The sequence below is a fragment of the Python bivittatus genome, unplaced genomic scaffold (genome assembly GCF_059951505.1).
Source record: "Python bivittatus isolate LINGU-HERP-01145 unplaced genomic scaffold, Pbiv_v1 ctg000560_np1212, whole genome shotgun sequence".
In the NCBI taxonomy this organism is placed as follows: domain Eukaryota; kingdom Metazoa; phylum Chordata; class Lepidosauria; order Squamata; family Pythonidae; genus Python; species Python bivittatus.
The window spans coordinates 6042541-6070378 of record NW_028277083.1 but is presented as its reverse complement, the minus strand read 5'-3'; the positions used below and the strand labels follow the sequence as shown (position 1 = coordinate 6070378).

At 44.4% G+C, this 27838-nt stretch overlaps 3 protein-coding genes across 5 annotated transcripts in view; 1 reads left to right on the top strand and 2 right to left on the bottom strand.

The window, feature by feature from the left end:
* Window positions 1-582, bottom strand: part of TECPR1 (tectonin beta-propeller repeat containing 1) — a 31383-nt gene extending 30801 nt beyond the window's left edge. Inside the window, exon 1 of the mRNA XM_025164735.2 lies at window positions 438-582. The gene's annotated coding sequence lies outside the window, so the exon portion shown is untranslated. The remainder of the gene's footprint in view (window positions 1-437) is intronic.
* A 1270-nt stretch (window positions 583-1852) lies between these two features.
* On the top strand, window positions 1853-10627 carry BRI3 (brain protein I3). Of its 2 annotated transcripts, XM_088148058.1 has the most exons (4): window positions 1853-2217; window positions 5857-5974; window positions 7895-8073; window positions 10246-10627. In XM_088148058.1, the coding sequence occupies exons 1-3, from the start codon at window positions 2088-2090 to the stop codon at window positions 8025-8027; spliced, it is 381 nt and encodes a 126-aa protein (XP_088004184.1). In that variant the 5' UTR covers window positions 1853-2087; the 3' UTR covers window positions 8028-8073; window positions 10246-10627. The 2 variants fall into 2 exon arrangements, with proteins under 2 accessions (XP_088004184.1, XP_088004183.1); XM_088148057.1 differs by lacking the exon at window positions 10246-10627 and having other exon boundaries at window positions 1854-2217; window positions 7895-8266.
* BAIAP2L1 (BAR/IMD domain containing adaptor protein 2 like 1) overlaps window positions 10620-27838 on the bottom strand; it is a 49879-nt gene continuing 32660 nt past the window's right edge. The window contains exons 4-14 of one of the 2 annotated variants that reach the window (XM_015887553.3): window positions 26824-26885; window positions 26653-26724; window positions 24795-24932; window positions 23653-23805; window positions 23008-23175; window positions 21264-21414; window positions 20202-20409; window positions 19712-19789; window positions 18805-18967; window positions 12564-12604; window positions 10620-11329 (exon numbers count right to left, since the gene is read on the bottom strand). In XM_015887553.3, the coding sequence (XP_015743039.1) occupies window positions 11254-11329; window positions 12564-12604; window positions 18805-18967; window positions 19712-19789; window positions 20202-20409; window positions 21264-21414; window positions 23008-23175; window positions 23653-23805; window positions 24795-24932; window positions 26653-26724; window positions 26824-26885 (1310 nt within the window). In that variant the 3' untranslated portion in view covers window positions 10620-11253. The remainder of the gene's footprint in view (window positions 11330-12563; window positions 12605-18804; window positions 18968-19711; window positions 19790-20201; window positions 20410-21263; window positions 21415-23007; window positions 23176-23652; window positions 23806-24794; window positions 24933-26652; window positions 26725-26823; window positions 26886-27838) is intronic. The other variant, XM_007425160.4, reaches the window with a different exon arrangement.

Genomic DNA, 27838 nt, shown 5'->3' with positions numbered 1-27838 from the left:
GGATCTGAAACCCTGCCATTGAACCATTTTGGATCTGTTCCCACAACAGGCTAAGTTAGTTTGTTTGTTCATGAGCTTCTACTGTGCAACTCAACGTTTAGGTTTTGTTAAGTCAAACCCAACCAAGACAAAAGGTCACTGCGGTCTGAACTCGGCCAGCCACTGGGTTCACCCATGGCCCTCAGCTATAGTTTGCTTACCGAATAAACCACAGTTGGCTGGGTTTGTGCAATCTCCTAAGCCAGGCTAAAGCAACAGCTGTGTTTATGCAAACTGCTTAGCCCAAACTGGGTTTGTTTGGTTTTGGTTCAGCTGGTGGGGCAAATGAAGTGAGAGTTCTGCCAGTAATGCCTTCTGCGAAGAAGATTCTCCCCCCGTTAAATAGAAATGATCTTCCCCAACAGAACACCAGCCTGTTCTGCGTAAAGACCACTAACCTTCATCTTATCTTCTCCAGAAGAGAGACAATCCTCTCCCTCAACAATCATTCCCCAACTTTGTCTCCTCATCAGCTCGGTTGCCCTCTGCGTGGTTGACTCACATGCCAAGTTGGGCCCACAAGGCTGGTGTCAGCTGTTCTTCAGGAAGATCATCTGATGAGTTGGAGGCTGCAGGGCGCTCGCCAAAGCCCTCCTCTTTCAAACGGGGGGGGGGGACACCGTGGGGAGAGGAAGCACCAATTCAGCCACAAAGCGACTGGGATGTGTGTGACAGATCATGTGAGGAACCAGGTCAGCGTTTTTGAACATGGAAGTTCCCTATGAAGATTTACACTTGAAGCTTACAATAGCGTACGGCATGTAGGGAGTCCACGCCCGTGATTCTCTTTGCTGGAGACCCTCTCCCTCAGATTAAATTGTCAGTTTTCGGCAGAGGGTCACAAGCAATGATAAAAGGGGCACCTCGAGGCTCGGGGATCCTCAGCCCATTCATGTTCCTGGCCTCCCCAACGTCGGAAAAAAAGGGGGCGAAGCTTTTATGTTATGGCGGTTGCTGAGGATGGGTTGCTGCAAGGGTGTTAGCCCGGGGCCAACCCTAAGGGCGGGTGTGGATCCTGAACAAGCCAAGCTACTCCTGGTATCTCCAAGTCTCATAAATTTCTGGGTGCAAAGCTTTGGTGATGGTGGGTGTGGGGGGTGCAAGGCTTTAAAGATACTGGAGGGCTCTCTGTTGTTTGGGTTGTGAAAGAGTCACGGTAGAGCAGTGTTTTTCCAACTTGGCGACTTTAAGCCGTGTGGACTTCAACTCCCAGAATTCCCCAGCCAGCAGAGCTGGCTGGGGAATTCTGGGAGTTGAAGTCCACACGGCTTTAAGTCGCCAAGTTGGAAAAACACTGCATTAGAGACCTTAAAGAAGCAAATGGAGTGGGGGGGGGGGTTGCAAGGGGCTCCTGTTAATGCATTCATGCAATAAAGCAGCCGTTCGCAAAGCGGGGTCTGGGGGCCCCCAGACCCTCCCGGGGGTCCGCCAATAGATAGCGTCACAGTGCTCCGCTTTACGGCACATGCCGGTGGACGCAACCCCCTCTTGGGGGTCCCGCCTCACTGGCCCCAACACTGGGGCCCCGCTGCCTGCAAAGAAAAGGCGGGGAAGGTTGCCCCGACCCCGGTTCGTGGCTTGGGGGACGGGGCTGGGACGGGGTCCGCCCTCCCGGCAGCGAAGCGCGTGCGGAGGGGAGGGACGGCAGCTTTTTGCCGGGGGGGGCGGGAGCCGCCGTCGCCGCCCCTCCGGAGTGGGGCGGGGAACGGGCGGCGCGGCCCCTTTAAGAGGGGCTTTCCGGCGTCTCGGAGGAGCGGGGCTGCGGGGGGAGGAGAGGAGGAGAGGAAGGGGGGGCCGGGCCGGGCCGGGCGTCACGTGACCGCCAGTCTTGTGACTGCTCTGACTCGCCGCCGCCCGCAGGCACAAAGCGCTGCGCTCCGGAGCCGCCGCCGCCGCTGCTGCTGCTGCGTCGTCTCGCGCGGAGCCCCCGGGCGCCCCGGCTGCCCTCCATGCCCCGCCGGCTGCCGCTGGCTGGGTGGCGCCGCGTGCGGGCCGAGCAGCGCTCCCGGCCCTGAGCCTCCCTCCGCCGCCGCCGCCCCGGCCGGACCATGGACAGCAAGCCGCTGCTGCAGGACCGGCCGCCGGCGTACAGCCCGTCCGCGCCGGCGGGCGGCTGCGGGCCCCACACCTACGGCGCCATCCCGCCGCCCTACCCGTTCCCCGCGGGGCCCGGCGCAGGTGAGAGCGGGGGGGGGGCAGCCGGGGCTGGGGGGGAGCCGCCCCGCGCGTGCCTCTGAGCGCGGGCAGAGCGCCTGCCCGGCGGGAGGGGAGGAGAGGAGAGGAGAGGGGAGAGCCGCACCTGGGGCCTCTTGGCGGGAGGAGGGGAACCGGCCGGAAAGGGTGGGGTGGGGGTGAAGGCCGCCCGCCTCCCTTCTATTCCCGACCTGGCCCGCGGGACTACAGCTCCCATCGCGCTCGAGGGCGGGGCTGCCGGGGAGGGATGGGCGCCGCGGTCCGGAACGCCCGGCGGGCGCCCTGTTGGCGAAGCGGCTCGGGGGGGGTGCGCTCTGGCCGCGCCGGGCGGGAGGGCGCTTTGCGCGCAGAAAGCCGAGGGGAGAAGCACCGGGCGCGGGTCGGGACTGGGCGTCTTTCCCCGGGAACCCCGCCCGGAGTTTCCCCCCGCGGGAACCCGGTGGCTTTCCTTCTCCTGGGTCGCGCCCGGTGGATCCACCCGATCCCGGTCCGGCCTCCCTGCCGCTCGCGGGGCCGCGCGCTGAAAAGGGGGGCTTTCGGAGTTCTGCCGGCGCTCGGACTTTTCTCAACAGGTCCTGGGAAGGGTGTTGAAATCGGTGGGGAGGATTCAGTGCAGCGGATCAGCAGTTTCTGGGGTATTTTTTTCTTTTTTGCAGAAGAGGTGGAGACTCAAGTGGGGGAAAACCAGCATTTGCAAGCCAGGATCTCTCTTGAAAATGAGGAATGATCCTTTCTGGTTCAGAGTCTTGGGTGTGGCGGGGAGGGACGGTTCGGACAGCCCGACGTTTGCTGGAGGCTTAAGGGCAGCGTGTGAACCCAGCCCCTGTAGGGTGCAAGGTCTGTGAGTGGCTCTATTTTTGCCCCAGCACGCTGGCAAAGAAGCAGGGAGCCTTAAAAGCAAGAACTATGGCCTCTCCATAATGCAGAAGTCATTAATAAATCATGATTATTACCAAAGAATGAAACATAACCACAGTTGTGGTTTGAAAAGTTATGTGAACCAGCCAGTGGTGAGTTACTGTTAAAACAATGTTTCTCAACCTTGGGAACTTTAAGATGGGTGGACTTCAACTCCCAGAATTCCCCAGCCAGCATGGGAGTTGAAGTCCACCCATCTTAAAGTTCCCAAGGTTGAGAAACACTGCTCTAGAGTGTGGCTTAGTGTGATGCACAAAACTAGGTCTTCCTCTTTTTGCATTGACTAATAATCTTGTGAGGCTGTGGGGCAATGCTGGCAGGGGAAGCTTGGAATTGTAGTCCAGCTTATGTGGAGGGATACTGTTGGGACAAGAACACGCCACAATCCGTGCAGCAATTGTTTTATGAATAAAGGCTATTTGTAGGTAAGTTTCACTGTCTGGATCTTCTTTTGCTCTTCCATATCTTTCTTCCCCAACATGGCCCTGTTTGTTTGTATGTATTTATGTGTCTATACTTTATTTTTGTCCATGTTCCACGCAACTTTGGACTTTGGCTAAAGTTGCCCAGGGATTTGATTGACTGATTAATTGATTGATCGATCAAATCTGTATGCCCCGACACAAGGCAGACCATTGTTTCTGTACCTGGAGCCATCAAAGCCGGGTCTGTGGTTCTCCAGCTCTTGAGGTTGGGGTCTTTGTAAAGTATTTTTCAGGGGGTTAATCCATCTATTTGATTTGATTTCTGCCTGATCCTGGGGGGACAGTCCTGGGGGAGATTTTGTAGAGGACTCCAATGGCCCTCCTGAATCTTGGGGCATAAATGGATTAAGGATGTTCTCCATCATGGTGATACAGGACTGGCCCATTCTTACAAATAGAAGATACAATAATTGCTGTATAGGTTCACGTGATAGCTGTGACCTTGAATGTTATAAACCACTAGTGGGGGGGGGGGGCTTCTTTAAAAGATATCCTCTTTAATTTGAGTGTTTCATTAGAGATATTTAACCAGGGGCAAGAAAATACATATTCAGACTAACACACCATACTTCCATTTAATTCCAACAGCAAGAACTAATAAGCTAACAGAAATTGCCTTCCGGTGCTTGGTGCTTTCCAAATGTGTGGGGGTTCAGCTCCCAGAATTCCCAGTCAGCTGAAAGGTATTCTGGGAATGGAAGTCCAATGCATTTGGAGGCAGGAGGTTGAAGAAGATGGAACTAACGTACTTGATGGGCCAGCAAAGGAGAAGAATCCACCCAAAAAACATCAGAAGCTTGGGGGTGAGGGATGTAAGCCCTGGTAATTGATAATGCTTTAGTTGGTCCTTCTATTTCAGAGGACAACATCAATGGACCCCCCTCCCAAAAAAGAGAATATCAAGAAGAGTCTGGTAGCACTTTTTCAGATGAACAACTTTTATTAAAAGGCATAATTGTTATGAAGAGGTCCCATCAGACTCCTCCTGATTTTAGGCTGTCATAAACTAACAGACTTCTCCCCCTACGATGTCAGGCACAGAACCATTGGGTTCATACACCACAATGACTGGACTTTATCATGGTTTGCTGAGTAACCTCCAATGGGCTGTGTTCATGCCTCACCTTAGGGTGGGAGCTAAGATTTGCACATCTTCATGGCTGGTTGGCCTGTTGCATTAAACCCCTACCAAGGAAATTGCATTATGGCCTACAGAGATAGATGAACACAACGATTTGGAGAACACTTGAGAACTTGAAAGCGTTTGAGTGCATCTGAAAGGGTTTGGCTTTTTCCTAAACTGAGATCCTTGTGTGGTTAGTTTCGGTCCTGTTAAGAGTCTCTTTGAAGTTAATAATTAGCCCCAGGTACATTTGTAGGCTTTGACACAGAGAAGAGTAGACGACTAGGACCGGGTTGCTAGGATGGGTAATGGTTATGGCGCCTTTAGAAGAATTCGTTCAAGCTCCATTTGGGTTGGTTCATTTGACCTGTGAGGATGGGGGCCGACAGAGAAAACGTCAGAAGGGTCTTCAGCTTTAAAAGTGTTGGAAATGCTTTTAGGTTCCTTTTGTCACGTTGAGTAGATGTAAGAGGGGGAAAAGAAGAAGACGGTAAGAGTTGCTGTCTTGGGTTAATTTGGGAGAAGCAGTGCTTAGAACAGTGTTTCTCAACCTTGGCCGCTTTAAGCTGTGTGGACTTCAACTCCCAGAATTCCCCAGCCAGCCGTGCTGGCTGGGGAATTCTGGGAGTTAAAATCCACACAGCTTAAAGCGGCCAAGGTTGAGAAACACTGCCTTATAAGTACGAGCAAAGGGGGCTTGCTTAATGTCTGAAAGGACACTGGTGGTGACTTGCTTGCATGGGGGGCAGGAGATCCCACCCATCCTGTAATTGTGATGTTCCCACAAGCTTTGGACCTCAGCTCTGCTCGATGGCTTTCTTCTGGAGTTTAGAGGTCCCAAATCTTGTTTGGACTGAGCTGGACGGGAAGACTTGACCGCAGAAAGGATGAGTTCTGGAGAGATCTCTCTCGTTCTAACAGGGGAATGAGCTCATGGGTTGTCTAGTCATGGGGTGTGTATACGCGGGCTAAGCTTATGTGAGGGATGAAGGAGGCAGAGGTGGTGGCTATGGGGAGCCTTGCCAAAGAGTTTCAGTAACCCTGGTCCTGTGAATGGGAAGTCCCACGTTCATTTCTCCATTTTGTTTCCCTGTCCAGGATATACTGCTCCTCCTTGTCCACCGCCGCATAACTTTCCCAACACTACGTATACAATAATCCAGCAGCCCCCTCCCACCACGTCCGTCGTAGTTGTTGGTGGCTGCCCGGCTTGCAGGTAAGTTTTTTTGGGGGGGGGGGGGGGAATCTGTTATTTATTTATTTGCCGAGACTTAAGATGCAGCGTGGCCTATCTTCCACGAGGACAGGAACAAGATCAAAACCCTCCATGCAACAAAACGCCTGGATTTGGTTCACCAGCACGAACCTTCACCCCCTCCCTAAAGGCTTAACAGAAGAGCTAAGTTTGAATTGCTTTCTGGAGTCCTAGCAAGGATGGGGGTCATTTCTAAGCTTTGGGGTGAGCCGTTCTAGAGAAGGAATGAAACAAAGCAAAATCATTTGTCGTTCTATGGATAATCCCCTGGGAGGGGAAAGATTGGGGAGAGTTTAAACCAGTGTTTCTCAACCATGGCGACTTTAAGCTGCGTGGACTTCAACTCCCAGAATTCCCCAGCCAGCCATGCTGGCTGGGGAATTCTGGGAGTTGAAGTCCACGCAGCTTAAAGTCGCCAAGGTTGAGAAACACTGGTTTCAATCTTCTTCCCTCCTTTGAGACAAGATTGCAATAAGTGTGATGGAGCTGTTTATCCCACATCTAGGGCAGTGTTTCCCAACTTTGGCAACTTTAAGCTATATGGACTTCAACTCCCAGAATTCCCCAGCCAGCCATGCTGGCTGGGGAATTCTGGGAGTTGAAGTCCACGCAGCTTAAAGTCGCCAAGGTTGAGAAACACTGATCTAGGATGACAAATGCTCTGGTTTCTGGGTTTTCGGCGATAAAAACAAAGTCCCTTTGCACTGGGCTTGAGTTCTAATGTTTACATGGGTGCAACCATGTTGCGTTCCAGGATGTTTGTCACTTCCCGGTCTGGCCACCAGCCCTGTGATTCCCCTGTGTTCTCCCATCCAAGAGCTAACCGGGCCTGATCTTGCTTACCTTCCCAGCTGAGACAAAACGCCCCGCTGAGCTTTTCAGCAGAGAAGTGCATTTCCTTGTATGCTCCGTTCTTTCCATTCTGTGCTTGTTAGTAAAAACGCTGAGTAAAAACAAAGTCCATTAAATAAGCTGTCCTCAGTGCATGATTAATAGTTAACGTCAAAGGGGTTTTCTTGCCAATTCTAAATGTCTGTGGCTCTCACAGAGCAGCCCGGCTTTATGCACGAATATAAACATTCATTCTCTATTTTTAGACAGCCTGGGAGTGACAACTGTAAACCACGGGAAAGTTGCTCAGGTTTCCCCAGGCCAACTCTTACTGTATTGCTAAGATTAGCCTTTCTCTAAATGGAAAGTTTTATGGTCCTCTTCCTGGCTCCCTGCCTTCCCCTTAGCGCACCGAAGACGTGATCGTCATCGAGAAAATGCAAGAGGGCTGATCTGCAGGGGAGTTCAGAAAAGGCATAGGGACGATTGGAAACCCCTTTTGGCGTGCAACAGAAAGAAATGGAATCACACTCTATGGATCGGATGATTAGAAATAATCGTAGGCAGTAGAAAAAATGAAAGTTATGGGGTAAACAGTAAGAACTTAAAGTAAAATTTATACGTGTTATCTGTTGCAAAAGGAAGTCGGAAGTCATTTTTCTTTTGGATTTCTTCTTCTTTCTGCACTTTTGACCTTGTTTTCTTTTTCATCCTTTGCCTTTTGCTCTCTCCTACTTTCTCTCTTCATTATTGCTCCTGGTTAGTTTTGAATCTCTTTATTTTAAAATAGAGCTATTTCAAAAGAGAAGCCTAGGAACAGAGCGGGGATCCCCGACTCTATTTGGGAGCAGGAATGTACGTCTTCCCTGCTAAAAATGGCGGGGAAGTTAGCCGCGGGGCCTGCAGAATGAAACGCCAAGTGTGTACACGCGTATTGTGGCACTCGGGCGGGAAGCGTGCGCAACTCTAAACTCGGTGCTTGTTTCGCTGCTGGGGTTGACCACATTGCAGTAACTTCTTCCTTCTCTTTTGTGCAATTTCCTCTTACAGAGTTGGCGTGTTGGAAGACACCTTCACCTGCCTCGGCGTTCTTTGCGCCATCCTCTTCTTCCCCATCGGAATCCTCTTCTGCCTCGCCTTGAGACAACGAACGTGTCCTAACTGCGGGGCGACGTTTGGTTAAGGGATCAACCCCCAGAGGCTTTTAGGAGCTGTCCCTTTTTTCTAATGTAAATGTCATGTACAATCACATTTATGCATCGGAGCTGATTTTGTAAAGAAGAAACCGCGCGTCTCTCTCTTTCGCATGTAAAACTGATACCTGGGCAAATCTGTTAGGAAACACAAACCCCGTTTGGGTTTTGTGTTTTAAATGCACCTTTTTGGGGGGGAAATTTAAATAAAAGTGCTTTTTGCAACTTCGCAAGGGGAGCCAGCCTTTTCCACCCCCACCCCCAAAATTAAGAGAAAAATCTCTTCTACGGTAGTGTTAATGTTATTCAGAAGGAAAATGTAGATTCTCCATGCCGGCTCAAATCCATAGAGTGCACATCAAAAAACAAGAACTGATTGGAACCACGCACCAAATCACCAACTACCCAAATGCTGATGCTTCTTTTGACAATTGATAGACTAAGTTTCAACAGTTGTTCTCAAACCAGGCTACAGTTCCAATGCTGTTTCCAGCGGCTCCAAGCCGCTCTGGAAAATGCAGGGTGAACATGACGGTTTTATGGAGCCCCACAGAATTGTTTGCAGGGATTCTAGAAGAATTACCTGCTCGACACCCGTTTGTGTCTCTGCGTGTGTGGCTAAAGTGCAGCGTGACGGGCAGATGACCTGAAGGAGGCCGGTTACGCCATTTCCACAAGGACGGCGTGAGGACGTTGTGGCTTCTGTTGGTTGCTTACAACCCCTTGGATTACAATCTCGCCCGCTGTGCTTTCTTCAGCTCGTCACTTGGGAGGAGCGTCCGTGTAGGAAGCAGCCTTTCTAAACGTGATGCTCTATCCTTGGGGCTACAGCTCTTGAGTTTCCAGCTGTAGTCAGCCTAGTCTTAACTCCGCAAAGGGTTGCTCACTGCAGACTAGAATGAGCATAAACCATAAGGTGGTACTTGACTATCAGAGGTATCTCTCTACACCAGTGTTTCTCCACCTTGGCCACTTGAAGATGGGTGGACTTCAACTCCCAGAATTCCCCAGCCAGCCACGCTTTCTATTTAACGGGGGAGATATCAAAAGCAACTGCCTTGCTCTGGACTAGTTTTTTTTTACTACTAAGGCTTTTGGGGGTGATGGGTCTCCCCTCAGCCCCTCCACTCAAAAATCTCAGCAATCGCTGAGTTCAGGGTAGTTCCTATTTGGGGCTGGAAGCTGGACTCGAGTGTGCAGTTCATCTCCTGGGCAGGGCTAGGATGCTGGAAAAGGCCTCGCTGCGAGTTCTCAGAATGCTTCTGGGCTGATTATGTACCACCGTCAACCCTGTGTTCAGCTCCCGCAGGGCAGATGCTAAAAGTAATCAATATTTTGCTACTATTTTTTTCTGAGCCCACTGAGAGAAGGGATGCGCCATGACTGAAAATGACTCAGTTGCTGTTGAAGACGAAACAGCAGCTTGAGCTGGGAGCAACAGCTGGGAAACTGAGCCTGTAGGCTTCCTTATCTCGTTTTGGCATGTGACTTGGCTGGAACGTTTGCAAGAAGGCTGTAGAGGACAGGCCAGCTGTTTTCCAGCCTTCACTCCCCATAAATCAACTGGGGAGAAACGATTGAGTCTCTGGACCTTGCTCCCCTTCGGTTGGGCATGGCAGTTGGCAGTTCCCACCCAGCAGAGACCATGGGAACTGTCAACACCTTGGGAGGAAGATGCTTTGGATCTAGAACGTGGAAGCCTTCTACAAGCTCTAGACCTAGAATGATCTCACCTGGAGATATTATAACATACTCCTCTTTAAAAACAATCTTAACAAATTGCAACCCCCCCCAGATTTGCTGGGAGTTGGGCAGCATATACATTTAATATATCATCATTCCAAAATAATAGAGGTCTGGCTCTCTTCTGCCCTGTCCATTTAGACCAGACACACCCAGGGCATGTTCTTCACCCCATTTTGAAGTACCCAGCAAGGTGGTCATTTTTAACTCCTCAGATGTCACACCAGTATGACACCAGTACATTTTTTTCTTGTAAGAGTACCTGGAGCCATTGCAGAAGAGGCATATTTGGATATAGAGACTGCCTATGCAATAACCTACAGAGAAAAAAAGGTGTAAATGCAAAGATCTTGTAAGTCCTTGTTCAGCGACCACAATTGGGACCTGCAACTTGGTGGTTAAGTGAAACGGTGTGAAACTGCAATGGTGCTTACAATCTGACTTCAGCTTTCCTTTGCTTTACAGACCTGCAAAGGTGGTCAATGCGAGGACTGGTCGTAAAGTTACTTTTTCATCACCGTCGCAACTGCGAACAGTCACTAAATGAGGACTTACCAGTTTGCTCTTTTTTAACTTTGTGAAATGTATAGGTAATTCTTTACGCAGTAATAACCCCTTGTTTATTATCTATCAATTAAACTTTAAAGGCAACATCTGAGGGGTATGCAACCTTAAAGAAAAGGTCAATGTAGCAAGTCCTTTTAAGGTTTTCTGTCTGTAATGATTCAGGATGGAAAGGGCTGGAATTAGACAATCCCGTTAAGTAGCATCCTATCCAAAGGAAGACCAAGTAATAGATTGTGCTTTCATGTATTGCAGACCAATTAAAGAGTGTCCTGTTTTCTGATCAGAGTATTTATTATTATTGTACCCCTAGGACATTTTATCTTAGCTTATATAGTGAAAATATTAATTGGCATAATATTCTATTGTACGCTAGGTCATCCTTAAACAGCTCGCTTATTTAAAAAGCAGTTACTCATACCCATCTCTCTAAGTAAGTTGTACAAGCAAAACTAAACGGAACTTATCCATGGGATTAACCACACCATTGGCACAGAAGAATAAACAGTTATGCTGGTAATAGAGGACTAAAGGATCAGTTCTGCTGGCTTCCCTATTCTCCTATTTCTGTCTTCCTAAACAAGGCACACTAAAATCAAATCTGGAGGCATCTTAAGCCATTAATAATTAGCAGAAGCAAGAGGCAAAAAAGCTCTTTTAAAAAAAGTCAGAAACTTTTGCAACTTTCTGCTACTGTACACATTAATTACATTTAAATAAAGGTTAAAAACAACGTCAGACAGTATTTGAAAACCATATTGCTGAAGACCGTGTCGCCGTCTCCAACCAGGGGCCCTCTAGTTGCCGAGCTCCGAACTGTCCCGACGCAACATCTGGAGGACAGCAGGCTGGGGGAGGCTGTGCAATGTTAACAAGGTAGGATTAAAAAAAAGGGGGGGTCAATGCTGCTCATCGAAGTATTGGTGCTGATCTGTCGTTTGTGACCGTCGGTCGGAGTTTCACGGTTGCAAATGGATTTTCTCCACTGTAATAAAGCAGAGGCACACAAATACAAGGCCGGTCCTAATAAGCCGTGCTATTTTTACGAAGGGAAGGGGCTCCTGCTATGCCAACCCTTATTGCCCCCCAGTTTTTTAAGCAGCTGTTTTGGGGTGAGGGCGATGGGGGGGCCTGAGAGGGAGACAACATGACAGGCTGTGGTTATAACAACCATCTAAATTGATTTGGGAAGTCTGCTGGGAAAGCAACAGAACGGTGCCTAAATTAAGTCATGGTCAGTTAAATAATTAAGACTGCATCAGCTGGTGCGGAGAGGGTAGTTTGGAGAGAGATGCAATGGCCGGGGGGATGTTTAATCGCTTTCACCCATTTATATCTGCTTTTTAAAAACTCCGTATTCTGTTTTTAAGTCATGGAAAAGCAAAGCATCGGCTGGGCAGCGTTGCTTTTATGACCCTTAGGCCCCATGCTTTGCCTGGAGAGACAGCAGGGTAACGGGCCTGGTTCTTCCCCTTCTTTACAACAGTCCCGTGAGGTGGTTCCGTTGGGAGAGAATGACTGGATCGGATCCGCACGATCCGGGTCTGAGCCCGTTTCTAGCCTTGAGGCAACAGGTTGTCTCGACGCTCCCTGAGCTCCAGAGTTCCATGGAACAATGGCTAAGTTGGGGGAACACGGGGCCTAATCCAAGCCACCACTGGATTATGCCGCTCCAGATACAGGTAATCCCCTATTTAAGAACGAGTTCCATTCCCAAGGTCTGTCCTTAAGTCGAATTTGTAGTAAGCCGGAACGCTATTATTCCATAATACTGTATAAGTAGTATTGTGTAATGAACTTGGACCATTGTGGATTCAACTCAAATCATTGTGTATTTAGCTCGAACTTTGCTACAATAGGCTCTGTTCTTAACTACGGGTCATCCGTAAACCAGGTGTTCTTAACCCGGGGACTCCCTGTATTATCTAGGCCCCGTGCTGTGCTAAGCCAAACCAAACCACCCTCTTGAGGGCGGTCATTGTGTCATCAGGATACTAATGTTTGGCCTTGCCCTGAGCTGTGGGACTGAGGTTCGGCTGCCTGGCCTGTATTCTTTGCTTTTCCAGGAGTGAAATGACAACTGAGGATTTCAACCCACTTCCAGAAATGAGACTGAGACAACCCGAACAGTTCCCCAAGACCGCATGGAAAGAAAGACCAGGGCTATCTTTTTTGAGTCCGTAGCACGTTCTCAATTGTATTGAATGGTCTCAGCTTACCTTAGGAAAGGTGGCTTCACGATGCCATTCATGTTAGGTTTCTGAGAAAGGAAAGGAAAGTCATTATCGCTCAAGTCCAGAAGAATGGGAAGGCCCTTCAAATAACAGGAATAATCTCCAAGGGAAACTTTAAATGTCTTACTAAGCATGTGGGGAACCTTAAGATGTGTGGACTTCAACTCCCAGAATTCCCCAGCCAGCAACTTGTCATCCAGGCCTGCTTTAGCGAACCTTAGAAGGACAGTTTTATGTAGAAATGTGGTGTTCACTGGTTGGAAGGAGAAGTCACAAGACATTGAAGGATGTATATTGGTATTTTAGATCCTCTTTTGATGCTGCATCAGCCTCTTCCTTTTCTAATGCACGTGGGGCATTAGACAAGCGAGTATTTTAACCTTGTAAATGTGTGAATCTTAATCCGATTCCCATTTTATTGGTACAGAAGTACAGCACATGGCTCACCTCTGCAGTAGGTGAGATGTTGAGGGCAAGCAGCAGCTCTGGAGACCTTACATTAGAGGTGGGCACAAGGGGCACCTTAGCATCCCACCTGCATGTCCCACCACACTGATATCCCCCTGAAATTTGGTGGCATGGGGGGGGTAAGGTGACTCCCCCCAGGCCCTGCCCTTCCTTCAGAAGACTAAGGACTGAGCTGCAGAGCCACATTAGTACTTCTTATAAATGTATACTTGTCTACCTTAATGACTTAGAACAGTGTTTCTCAACCTTGGCAACTTTAAGATGAGTGGACTTCAACTCCCAGAATTCCCCAGCCAACTGGCTGGGGAATTCTGGGAGTTGAAGTCCACTCATCTTAAAGTTGCCAAGGTTGAGAAACACGGACTTAGAGCATTCCCACTATCAACTGCAATTTTATAGGACTCTCCCTGGTTTTAATCCCTGTACTTTATAATTCTACGCTAATGATTTTTATTTTTACCTTCTTTTATTCTACCAATATGATACTTTATTTTCACTTCTAGTTTAGGGGGATTATGTTATTTGTTTTATGACCAGAACAAGCAAGCAAGCAAGCATTGCAGGACGATCCATTGGAATCATTTCCAGCTCGAAGGGGGACCTCCTGCATAAGTAACCCTGGTTTTGAATAACGATGGTGCAATTCAGGGAATTAGGGTTCCATCGCAGTCAGTTAGGAAGTCACAACGTTCAGAAGACTCAACGTCTTCTTGCCAATTCGGGGCATCTCCATTTTCGCTGATGCCTAAACTGTAGTGACCCTTTGAGCCCAGAAGGTGGCGCTGGCGGCGCTTTCCAGTAGACCGGAGCGTCACGGGTATCATCCCACCCCTATGGAGATTTCAATTCATCACTACTTTTCCTGCCCCAGCCATAAATAAATTAACTCTATAAATCAAGGCATAAAATGCTTCCAGGACATTTCGCTGCAAACAATCTCGTTGTTTTAAAAGGGGCAACACCGCTAAAAGAATGGAGCGGTTTTAAAAATGCCATTTTTCAGCGCCTGCTTTCCAACCTGACTTACAGTGTCTTTCTGAGTTCATCGGTTTCACATAACTCTTGAACAAACAGCATCTATAATATCGGAATTTACGAGCCTTCTCTTGGCCTCTCATAATGTCTGCTTTGTTCAAATCCCCGAAATGTCATTTTAAAAGTTTAAAGGTGTAGCCCATCCAAATGTCTGTAGTTTGCTGCGTGTAGCAAAGATATTTTGGCCAAGTTTTTAGCCTCCACTCCAGGGTCTAATTCAGTGTTTCTCAACCTTGGCAGCTTGAAGATGTGTGGACTTCAACTCCCAGAATTCCCCAGCCAGCAAATGCTGGCTGGGGAATTCTGGGAGTTGAAGTCCACACATCTTCAAGCTGCCAAGGTTGAGAAACACTGGTCTAATTGTGCGAATACTTGGCCAGCACAATTAACACCACAATCCCAAGCATATGAAATGCAACTGAAACCACTCATGGTGGTTTTTTCCTAAGCAATCGCCAGAATTTAAAAGAATGATGTAACTCATTAACAAGTACAGAAAATAAGTTCAGCCTGGCATTTCTCAGATAGCTGGGTAAAACCCGTCAGTAAAAGCATTTTCAAAAGCTGTTTTTTATATGACATGAAAGCTTGTTACTGAGAAGAAACACGGCAGCAAAATATCCTATATGGATTATGATGTCACTAATTTTACCAAGTATTGAGGTTCTGGGTCTATTTTCAAGATGTGCAAGTCATATAAGGAAGTACTTTCACCTCTGAATTTTGGTGTTGGAGAAGACTCTGAGAAGACCATGGACAGCCAAGAAAACAAACTGATGGATCATCAAACAGATCAACCCAGAGTTCTCACTCAAGGTACAAATGACCAGGCTCAAATTATCCTACTTCAGACACATTATGCCAAGACCCAGCTCTCTGGAGAAGGCTCTAATGCTGGGAAATGTGGAAGGAAAGAGAAGAAGAGGATGACCAGCAGCAAGGTGGAGGGACTCAGTTACAATGGTGATTGCCCCTTTTAAAACAACGAGATTGTTTGCACCATTTGAAGAGCTGAAGGACCAGGTTGGAGACAGACTGTCATGGAGAAAATCTATCTGTGTGGTTGTTAGGAGTCAAAAATGAGTTGATGGCCCATAATCAATCAATCAATCAATCAATCAATCAATTTGAAATGTGCAGGACACCAACTTCCCTCAAATTTCCTAGAGCAGAGTTGGATAGAACTTTCTTGTCCAGAATCTTTTTTTTTTAAAGCTAGAACTTAAACTGCCTTCAACCAAACACAGGTGCAAAACAGGAGCTTGGGAGCAGAGGAACAAAATGACCCATTAGTATAGTGTTTCTCAACCTCGGCAACTTTAAGATGTGTGGACTTCAACTCCCAGAGTTCTGGGAGTTGAAGTCCACACATCTTAAAGTTGCCGAGGTTGAGAAACACTGCATTCGTATTTGTTTACTACAAATGCAGAACGTGAAAGCAAAGCCAACCCCTTTCTGCATCCTCTGATGCATATGCTGGGTTAATCTGCCCTATCGGTCTATGGAAGAGATCAGAGACAAGGGCTAACAGAAAGTCAGAAATCTTTACCGACAGCCCATCATTCAGCAACCCACCAGGAGATGCTGATTCCTGCCCAAGTTCCATCGTGCACAGCGATTCCCCATCTTTCCGATATAATGAAAATGGCTCAGGAAGGCTGCCTTTTAGGAGACCCCAGGGTGGTATAAAATTCAGCCTGCAATCAGCTGAGAGGGAATTATTCTATTCTCACAATTGCTGGCTTGCAGCTCTAAGGATTTATTTTTATGACAAAGTGGTAGAACTGCGTTAAAAAAGTAATTCCCTGAAATGAGTTCACGTTCTCCTGGAATGTGTATTTGAGTCCCCTGTAACTCACACTCTGGGTTTCAGTAGATAAACTCATAAAGGACCCAAGAAATTTGATCTAACTTCCATTTGTATTGTGTTTCTGTAAAACCTTTATGGGAGATTCACTGAAAGAAATCTACAGCTTCAAAAGGCGAACCGGAAACATGCGTATCCTTGTCACACAGGGTAGGAGAGATTAAGACAGAAATATCGGATTCCTGGGCTATTACAGATATTTTCCAAACCAAATCTCTGCCTGAAATGGCTGCTCACATTTTACAGAAGAAGATATGCTTCGGGACAAACGCAGAAATTGCTGCATTTCTCAACAAGCCAGCATTGACTGCCGATGCCTCGCAATGATTTTAAAAGTCCCTGTTTCTTAAAGAATTTTAATTCAAAAGTGCAAAAAGATAATACGTTTTATTAACTCTGGCCCACAAGGTGAACATTTACTTATATCCTACATTCTGTATACAGTTTAAGGCAGCCAATGAAAACAACAAGAATATAGTAAACAGTCAAATACTGTACAAGATGGACATCAACAAAGCTGGTGTCTTGCCTTGCCAATTCCTAGCAGACCTCAACTTGGTGCAGATCTAGACTCAGTGCAAAAGGCTCTAATTCCCTATAGATCTTTATAGACCAATGTTTCTAACCTCGGCAACTTTAAGATGTGTGGATTTCAACTCCCAGAATTCCCCAGCCAGCATGTGGGTCTTGGACACCTAATATCTGGTTTGGGATCCACCTTGGAACTTCCTTCACACTGAAGCCTTCTTTATAATGGTGACTGGGTTAAAACTGGTTTCTCCCCACCTCTCCAGCCTTAATCCAACTTCTTCTTATGGTGCTTTCATGTCACTTTAGAAGTTGGTCATGTGTTACTAGCATGGAATTGATGTAGGATAAGAAGTTATCCAGAAACCAACTCATGTATATACTTTTTAAAAAAGTAAAATAGAGTAAACACCTTCTTTTCCCCCTCTGTGTATACCTTTGGCACAATAGCATGTGATTTAATATCCTAGGATGCTCTGTGTTGTAGAAATGCCCATTCATTTTTCAGTGAGAAATATGTTCATAATGAGCTGTCTAATCCTCTTTTTTTTTTTAAAAAAAGTTCAGTCTCTCTAGAATTCACCTGGGTAAATTAAGTGGACGAAACATCGTCCAACGATGCTCGGTATGGTAATTAAGCTGAACTCCCATCGCTCTTTGTTCACCGCATCACAGGACTCTCTGTACTGCTGGCTTAGCAACTTTTTCCAGACTAATAAATCTTTAAAAGTCTCACCCCTGTCATTATTGTCAGAGGATGTGTTGATTAAATAGTTTGTGGCCAGCTGGTGAGACCTCCATGAATCAATTTATAAACATGACAGTGTATATAATGTGGGAGGGTTATTTTTTATGGTTTTCAACCCAGCTTGTAAATGTGGGCTGGTTTGGATATATCATGGCACGCTACGGTTTAACATTAGGAGAGTGCGATGCAGCAAAGCTCATTTGCTTGTGTTCTCCAGTTTGCTGCATTCTCCAGATCTGAACAAACAAGGTTTCTGATCATGTAGAGAGCCTTCCTCTTTTCAAATCAGGTCTGGATATGGTCAGGAGATCGTCTGGGTGACTTGCGTCTGCAGGGGACTGCCACCCTCAATCACTTTTATTGCACCAATGGAACATATGGAATCAGCTTCTTTTCTCACTCCTAGGAACAACTAGAGGTGTACAAAATGTTCTGGGGTTGAGCTATTTCAATCTCAAAATGGAACACATTCAGCACAGTGGAAGCAGTCCAAGTGCAAAACAGGCTGTATCACTCCTGTGAAGAGATGCTCCAGGATCAGAATGTTTTGACTATAAAATAATTTATACACACTTCTAGGAGAATCTCACAAGAAAGCTCTACTGTACAAACTTCCTTCGTGCAAATGTGATGTCTAAAAAGCCCTCACTGTTCTGCTCTTAAAACATTCTCTTTCCACTTAATAGAGTGCATTTAACATAGCTTCCTACTGCACTATCAACAAAAATTAATGCCTGAGAATTTTCTTCAACTCTAACTGCAAAACCAGCAGGAGATACTGCATATTCTTCTGCTTCTTATAAAGCTGCAGATGGCTTTAATTTCTTCTGATTTTATTACAAAATTTAGGTTTACTATCACTGATGTCATAGATTTATAGTTGGTTAGCCAGTTAGCTTTTTAAATGTTATTTTGAGGATAGCATCAATTGTCAATTTTTAATAAGGCAACTGCAAACATCTGTCTATTTTTACTGCATACTTTGATCATTCAACAAAAAAAGTTAGCATTATCAATAGGACATATGAGTTATTTCAGATCCTGGAGTTTGTCCCCTGAATATTAGTAATTTGTACTGTGCCTCTCAGATTTTATTAACTCAAAGTTATTTTAAAAGTAACTTGTATTCTACCTAATCTCTACATGAATACCTGACACCTGGAATTCTAATTAAAATGACTGCAGCTATTAAATATTTAACTGTAGGATGGCTCCTCTCTTTGATTCCAATACAGTAATGAAGAAGTTCAAAGCCTGCTTAGCAATTCATGTGACTGAAAGCTCTACATCTGGATTGAAAAGTTAGACGTTAAAAATTTGCAAGCAATTTGTCTCATTATGCAAACTTTTTTTTAAAGGAGAGTTTAAAGATATTTTTAAAAAACCCTTCAATAAGCATTTTGTTTGACAGATTTTTTTCTGCTTTCGAGGAATAACCACCATTCATAGCTATGGGAGAAAGAAAAAGGAAGTTGGTTATAAGCCAGTATATGGTTTGGGCATTTTCGTATCAAGTTGGACTTACATATAGTTAAAGACTCTTCAGAAAGAAACATTCAAAACTGGCAGGTCTTACTCACAAGAGTTACGCTTTCTCCTTTAGTTGCTGTAGTTTTGGAAGTTTCAAGTTTTGCTTCTGAAGCTGTTTTTGGTTGCCCAGATACTAAATAATCTGGTGGAGGAAGGATGGGATTTTCTCTGTCCGTTAGGTTTACTGAGCTGACGCTTCGGACAGGTGCAGGGCTAAAGAAAAGAAAACCACTGTTAATGCCCTACAAGAAACAACAGATTCTTCCTATACAATTCCCTTTTTTGCTCCTGATGGTTTTTGTGCCATTCCCTCTTGTTCGAACTTTCAGAAACTGTATTTCTTCAAGAAAATGGGTAAAAACTCTGCCTTTTCATCTGAAAGTATGAAGATAAGGAAGAAGAGTCCACAGTCAAGACCAAGGCACAGTCAAGACCAAGATGCTGAGGGTCCTTTTCTAACTAAGCAAGAAAAGGACAATTGTTATTTAGCTATTTTTAATACAACTTCCAAGGCCCCTCTTCCCATTTGGACCTTGAAATCTCTATCTGGCTGGAATACCCAAGTTGCCTTGAGTCTCCCAAAAGGCCTCCAAGGGACTCGTTCTCAGACATTCCCTCTGTCCTGAGCCTGCTTAAGTTCTGGAGCTCCTGTCTGGATGACCATCCCTTCATCTTTCCATTATTTGAGCCCTGTATCATTCGTCTGTCTTGAGGAAGCATACACGGAAAAAAAGATAATATTCGTCCTCTCTTTCTCCTCCAGCTGTGTTTCAACTTGGACCGTGAATCCCCTTCCTGCCCTCCTCCATGAACCGAAGATGACCATGAGATGGCTTCCACAACATGGTAACTTTATAAACATAACCCATGTTTCAAGTTAGGTTGTTCACAGATCTTCTTTTGCAATTTGCTTTGCAAGCCCAGTTCTTAAGAACTTTTATACCAGTGCAACATTACCTTGGCGCTGGAATACGCATTGCCTCTTCTGATGGACCTTCAAAGGGCTTTGTGTAAGAGGATGGGAACCAGCCTTTCCTAGAAGAGAATATTGTAATAAATTACTACTTTGTAGAAACCCTCAAGGGCTACTTCTTCAGACAGGTTGTAGGCAATAAGAATAGACATTTGTATCACAATTGACTACTAGTCATTACAGAATAACTATACTCTAGAGCAATGTTTCTCAATCTTGGCATCCTTAAGATGTGTGGACTTCAACTCCTAGAATTCTGTAGCCAGGGAATTTATACACTACTAAAACTCGCATTGCGTTTATTGGTTTGCCTGTTTGTTAGCCCAAACAGTGCATTATATCACAACCATTTTTGAATCAAGGTACCTAAAATCCACTAACTGAAAGAATGGAGAAAGCAGATTGCACTAACTTCCTCTCAAAGGATGACCCAAAGGGTCACAGGGTTGTCTAGTCAGGGTTTAAAGCACTTACACTTTGGTTAAATCATGTTCTCCATACAGCCATCCATCCCTTTCCTCAGATATGAGCAGCGTGATAATATCGCCCTGGGCAAAACTAAGTAGAGTCTCGTTACTTCCAGCCGTGTGGGGAAAGATGGTCTTAACCTTCTGCCGTTTTATTATATTCAGTCCGGTGGCCACAGAGGTAGATCGCAATAAACTGGAATCATCTGCATGATCTCACAAAAAAGGAAACCAGACAGAAAGATGCAGGGAAGAGTAATGAGTTACTAGTGGAATTTCACAGCAGAGAGCATCAAGCTAACAATGGGCTCCTCCAAGCCTAGCTGTCACAAATCATGGCCAAGAAGGTCAACCTAGTTTGGGTCTGGGTTCTGGCTCCTTCAGATCGGGCTCAGCCTGATTAATTGCTTGTCAATACAATCCATGCTCTGACTAGCTGAAGCTTCTAGCTGAACTTTCACTTCTTCCCAAAATCGAATTCTCTCTCTCTTCCTCTCTCTGTAATGTAATACATACACTTAACTATTTGGGATGAAAGGTCATTCAATCATGGAAGTCTCTCCAAGCAGTCTTGATATAAATTTACCAGCTTGCTTGCAATTAAGAAGTAGTCCTAAATTAACAGGTCATCAACCACTGTCCTCAAATGGAACATGGAGCTGGTATTCATTATTTCAGAAGCCCCTTCTCACCCACCTTCCCCAGCCCAGATCTACCTAATACCTTACAACAGTGACAGAATCAGATGTCTTTCAGTTGAATATCCCTCCCACAAACTCAGTTCATATTCTAAACCAAGTGATCGTTTATTAAATCACTTTTTTGACCAATCACACCAGTGATGCTGTGGAATGAACCTCCTCTTCTGTTGTGATTCTGAGATTCCAAAGTCCTTAATCAAGGTAGGCTATGATGCAACCTCAGGGCACCTACAGAACTGTCACTGTATTCACTGAGCCTTATTTCCAAGTAAATGTGCAGTCTAAGATCCAACTCTCTTCCTCACTGGGTCAACTGTACCACATACACAGAATTACCACCCTGATATACTGACATGTGCTAAACTTACCTATTGAATTGTTTAATTTCTCTGAAGATGACTTTGGTGCCGCTGTTGGATTGTTGAACATATCAACTAAAGGACTGGTATAAGCTCTCCCTATGGGTGCTGGGGGCACCTTAGGAGAATGCCTTTGAAGTGAATCATAATTATTCCCAACCTGCAGACAGAAAATTACCATTAAAGTGTCAATATTCATGAAACGCTAAGGTGCGCCAAGGTATTATAAGATATTAACAATGTTATTGACTTATCCCAACTGAATTACTTCCTTTAAAAAGATCTTTTCTCCTTGAATAGGTCACTCAGTGGTTTCCCAACTTGATTATATCCCATAATACACAGAAGCTCAGCACAGGAATGAATGCAAACTAGATTTTATTTGTATGGTAAAACTGGACGCTCTAGTGCAATTTAACACATTCATAAAATCAGGCGAGTTGCCGCGTGAAATTTAACTGAATGATTCGAAGGCAGCATGCCCCTGAAAATTAGCAAGAGGAGGAGAGAACTACTGTGTCCATGTCCTGTTTGTGGCTCTCCCAGACCTCTCTGAGTGTGCACATGATGAATGGATTACTGGATTGTCCCAAAGCCTTCAGAACAGAAGAGGCTGTTCTGGCTATTACTGACAGATTGCAGGAATGATGGGACAATAGAACAGGTAAAGGCTTTTGAATTTTCTTAACCTGGTTTATTTTTATTTCATCTTATTGTTTTATCTGCCCTAAGAGCAAGATCAATAAATAATGCATAAAATAGTTTCACCAATCTTGCTACAGGCACTGTAATGCAAGATTGCTTCAATTGCTTTCTTCAATTTCCTTCTCCCCTTCAAATGAGCCCCACTTTTATTTGGCTTTTGGACAAATTTCTGTTTCTCTTTGCTTTTAAGAGCGAGAACAAGCAAAACGATGATAAAGGTATCTTAATAATGAAATAAAAGGGGAATTTTTGCAAATGGGCTTTGTTGAACAAAAGGGAGAAGTTGCATCTAGTGATTTTTCTCTCTTTTCCTACAATGGCAAGGAATCTTGCCATTTTTTTTTCTCATGTGGTCATTCTCTCCCCATTTTTGTCTCTTTTTGCTACAGAAATTATTTTTAAAAGTGGGTAGCATTGGAACCATGGAAAGACCAGCCGTGTGACTCCTAGTGGGTTCTGATTATTCAAAGAACAGAGCAGTGTTGCTGCTTTCCCTACAGGTAGTCCTCACTTAACAACCACAATAGGGACCGGAAAATTTGTTGTTAAGCAGGGCGGTCATTAAAAGAGGCATCAAGTGACTGCACCCAATTTTATGACAGTTTTTGCAGTGGTCATTAAGTGAATCATGCAGTTCCCCATTGATTTTGCTTGCTGGGAGCCAGCAGGAAAGGTCACAAATGGCATGACCCCAGGATGCTACAACCATCCTAAGTGCAAGCTGGTTACCAAGAGCCCAGATCATGATCACGTGACCACTGCGATGGTCGTAAGTGCGAAGACTGGTTATTAGTCACTTTTTTCAGTGCCATTGTAACTTCGGGTCATTAAATGAATGGTTGTTAAGCAAGGACTACCTATATTTGCTTGAACACACACAGCTATTTTATGGTATCTCAACAACATACATAAAATCAGGTGGTGCTTGAGTTGCACCCTTGGGGCCACCATCCTGATATTTCTGACCATATCCCGAGGACCTACACTTGTCTCCCTTTCCTACTCTGCTCCTAAAAGGAAACGTTGTAACTGGAAGAGAAGATCTTACCAGGCTGTTTCTTTCTAACATTGGGGAAGGCAAGGGAGTCCCTGATATCCAAGATGATCCTGGCGTCTTGATCTCTTCTATCATATTCATGACTTTCTCTGGAACTCTGGTAGCATCGCTGCATGTTTCCAGCCACCCTGGTAACTTGCAGTTAAGTATCTCTGAGCACTACAAACAACATGATGAAAAAATAAAGTTACTTCTCCAAGTAAATCTAGGAATTGACTACAATAGATGACTATCCAACTTTTGTTTCAAAACCTCCAGTAAAGGGGAAGAAACCACTCCATCCACTGATGGACAACTCTTACTGTCAAGACATTCTTCCTAATCTCTAATCTGTATCTACATCCTTGAAGTTCATCCCATTCATTCTTGTCTTACCCTCAGGAGTGACTGAGAATAAGTCCAAACCCTCTACAATGTGACAGCTCTTCAGATATTTGAAGACTATATCATGTCCCCTCTCAACCTTCTCTTCTGCAAGCTAACCATCTCTTGGTCTTTTCACTGCTCCTTGTAGGATGTGGTTTCCAGTCCATTAACAATCTTGGTAGCCTTTCTCTAGACTAACTCCAGTTTATCAAAGTCCTTTTTAAAGTGTTTTTCCCCCTACCTTCTTTTAGGTCACTCCTCCATACTCACCTCCACATGGTAATGGGACAGACGTTGAGCAAAACTGCAATGTTTGTCCACCAGGAAGCAAAATCTTTTCTTCTCTTCTAGTAGAGCCTCTCTGCAACCCTCTGCAATAAACCTTTGGATATCATTCTGTCGGGAGCTTATGGTTTCCAAATACTAGATAAAACATTAAAAGACCAGATTCAAACAACCACAGTCCACTCATCACTTTCCAGAAAATACCACCTCAAGGTAGTGTGAATAAAATAACAACTATCCAATAATGAAAGTTTAATTAAAATATTACAATGTATTTATTAAAAATAGTAAGGAGAAGGGAAATAAAAACAAAACAGAATTCGTTCAATATTCGTACAGTATAAGAAAGGCCTGGTAAACAGGGCTTCTTGTACAACTTGAATTTAACAGCAGTTTCAATCTCTTACTTTTTCTCAAATAGAAGTATGCAGCCCAGTTGCCTATTGCCAATCTATATCAACATGTACAAATATCATTTATCTTTAAACCCATGTATTCCCTTGATAAGTCTGCTAACCTACACAATAGCCAATTAATTTTTCCACAAGAGAGATAATTCTGTTGACATGCAAAAAGCTATAAATATTCTTGGTGCATCAAGTCAAGAGACCAACTTTAGTCCAAGACGGATGTTTTTATCGTAAGGCAGTTTAGGCGACTCCAAGTAGAAGGAGACAGGTTTGGATCCAGATTATACATGAATGGAAGCCAATATCTCACTGGGCCTTTCTCATTCCCATTTTGGTTGACCCGAGTACAATGGGAGGAGGAATTGGTGAACATTATTGTAGGTCACTTACACAAATAAAGAGCAAAAAGCAATATAACTATGCTGTACATATCCAAGGATCAAAGCCATGTGCTTTGCTATACTGAAAATAGTCTCAATACCAACTGACAGCTGTTATTAAGACTGAAGAGGAACATTAATACCACCTGGTGGTAGAGGAAAAAACATTTATGCCAAGAAAGGGTATTTATATAAAGTATGGCATCTCTAACAATAAATTACAAAGGGTTGTACTCTTAAAAATTAAATTTTAATTTTAAAAAGATTATGAACTAAGCTTGGCCTAACTTTCAAAGTAATACAAAGAGGAAACTTGACTCAAGGTGAATGTACTAACCTCACTTTCTTTATGTTCATATTTCACTGTATTCCGTCCTCCTTGACTTTTCCTTCTGATTTTTTTCAGCTCAGCCTGAGACTTTTCCAAAGAATCTAATTTGCTTCGATGTTCGTTCTGATACCTCTTCAGAGTAGCCTGTAAGGAGAAAGTTCACAGGGGTCTGGTAGTAGATCATGAGGTTGGGAACCTTGTATCAGCACGTTCCTACTTAGGGGAGGACGCTGTCAATCAAATGCTAAAAAACAGGAGATTATTCTGACATTGTAGGGAATAACAACATTATAGTTCAACCTGTTGACCAGCTACCCTGAGAGGACTATGCATGTGAAAACAGGAAAAAAAGAAGCCAATAAGTTGTTATTCATAGAAAACTGGGGTTTCTCTAATAACTCTTTCTACCCTCATTTTATTTATTTATTGACATTTTATCTCACCTTTAGGAACACAGATTTTTAACCTTGCTCACTGCAAAAAGTAATACCTAGATTTGGATGCCTGGCTGACATTAAAGCAGCAAAACATTAAAACATTTGATAGAAGAAACCTGAGAATTAATCCACAGTTTCTTCCAAGTCAGAACTGCGTTATTCACAATAACCTAAACTCCTCAGGCTTTACGGAGGCTGAGAAAGGTTGGGGTCATCTCAGAGACAACTGATTTATGACAGCCACCAAGAATCTGGGATGAATCCAACACCTCATCCTTTGTAGGACTGTAATGCTGGACAATGAGAGGGACACATTCAGAGATGATTCCTTCACTCATGACTGAAGTTTAATGGCTAGATGTATATTCTACATGCAGAAATCACCTGGCATACTTCTGGTCAGGCCATCCCAAGAACATTTTAGTAAATTCCTACTTTTCCTCTTGGGAAGTTACCTAACCGCTATAGAAATAGATCTGCATTGTGCAAACCACCTTTGTCTCTCTTCCCATGTTGTGTCAGATAAAATATTCCTAGAAATTCCAGTTCCTTTATTTGTTAAATCTGTTTTATATCCCAAAGCTACCAATAATTTCTGCTTGGTCCCTTCATCTATGCAAGAGGAAAACTGAGCTCATTTTGCTGTTTGGCCTTGTTGGGGAGCAGCAAATTATGGTAAGACTCCTTGTAACAAGGGGTAGTCTTATTCCCAGACTGCTGGCCCTATTGAAGCAGGAACCTCTAGAAACACAACCAATACCTTCTTTTTAAAAGATGCAAGAGTCTGAAAACCCACCGGAATATTCTGCAGAGTCCTTACAAGTGTGGGTGTTGGCATTATGTAAAGTTTCCTTCCAGTTAAACTAAGTCCCAGCAATTTCTCAGACATACCTAAGTTTCCTTAGTGGTGATTTGAGACTGCTTTCTTCTTAGATGCTTTCTGATTTCCTGATTTAGCCTAATGGCAGGTATCCAAGTAGTAACCAGCTTTGACCTGGTTTAGCATTTCCAAGTTCAACCAAGATTGGCTAAGTGCTGCCACCTACTGAAATACTTCATTGAGTAGTCTGTCTCCAGCAGCCTATCCTACTTGGCAGCGAGCATTCTTGAAATGTAAGCTTAGAGCAGTCTACTCAGAAGTAAGAGCAATGGAGTTAACTAAACAAATGTTTCTAGGACTGTATCTAGGCCTTAGAGATCCAGCTTAATTAACCAGAGTCTTTAATTTTGTAAAAATCAAGAATGTGTTAAACCAAACTCAACGCTCACTGTTCTAAACACACACACAGATGCAAATCTAAACACGCTGACCATACTATAACTCCAATTTTGGTGATCTTTCAGGATATTTACCAATATCAAAAGGCCCAACAGGCACGTTCTTACATTTGCGTACATCTCCGGCACCGAAAAAATAATACACTTACATTCATATATTTTACATCTAGTTCTGTTTTCTTCTCCAGCTCAGATATAATTTCTTTATGGAATTTCTTGAACTGTAGTCATAAAAAGCCAACAGAAGGGTGAGAAGGTTAGTATCCTCATATGAAAATATTTGTACAATATTTTAAAACACTGCCGAAAGATTTACTTACGTTTTCTTCTAGGCTGTCATTGAGTTTCTTTTGGGCAATAGAAATTTCTATGAGAACGTGCCCTGTTGACAAACAAGATTAAACTTTATTTCTGGTTCCTTTGGCCGTTCAAAAGGAAGAAAGAGCAGTACATGTCAAATATCTTGACTTTTTTTTTAACTCCTTGCCAAGAATAGCAAAAGAAGCTCTGTAGAAACCTGGCCTTGGTTATGAGGAACGGCTCTTTGACAACAATATATTGTTACAGAGACAATAGTCTTTTATATACATTTAAAATATAGACTTAAACTTCCAAGTTTAAAATGTCCCTATGTATCCAGCAACCTTTTTCATGCATTTGGCCTCTTCCCATTTGTGCCAAACTGGGGCACCAACCCATCCTAGCAACATTTTCCCCCAATGAAGTTGCCTTCAACTCATTCCCCACCCATGAATCAGAGACGGTTCAGCTGCCCTTAGCTGTACCAGTATTAAAGTTGTACTTTCCTCCTTATTTGAATACCCTCCAAGGCCAACTCAGTGAGAAAGCATGTGCTTGGCATGCTGAAGCCCCTGGCATTGATCCCTGAAGGTTGTGGGAAAGGGCTGGTGCTGCCTAACCTGTTGGAAAGTTGTGGCCACTCAGTGTAGACCATCCCAAGCTAAGGAGGCAATCATCTGATTTACTAATATAAAGGAATTTTCTTCTCAATAAATCTCACTGTCTGTTGGTAGTATTTCAAATGACAGTCTGCTAGAGTTTCAGTACATTAGTATTTTAAATGACACCATGACCTACCAAAAAACCAACACTGAAGTCAACATAATTGCATGGACGCAGCCTTTTTTCCCCCCTGGAGAAGTCAATGAAAGATCTAACAAGAATGATTTTCTTCTTCAGCTTATAGCAGTTCAAGAATGGGGTGGGGGGTGAAGTTACGGAATTCTCTTTCTCTTGTCCTTCCGTGTTAACTGTTGGGAGATCTAACTTACACCTATATTTTTTCTCAGCAATATTATAAATACATGATCTATA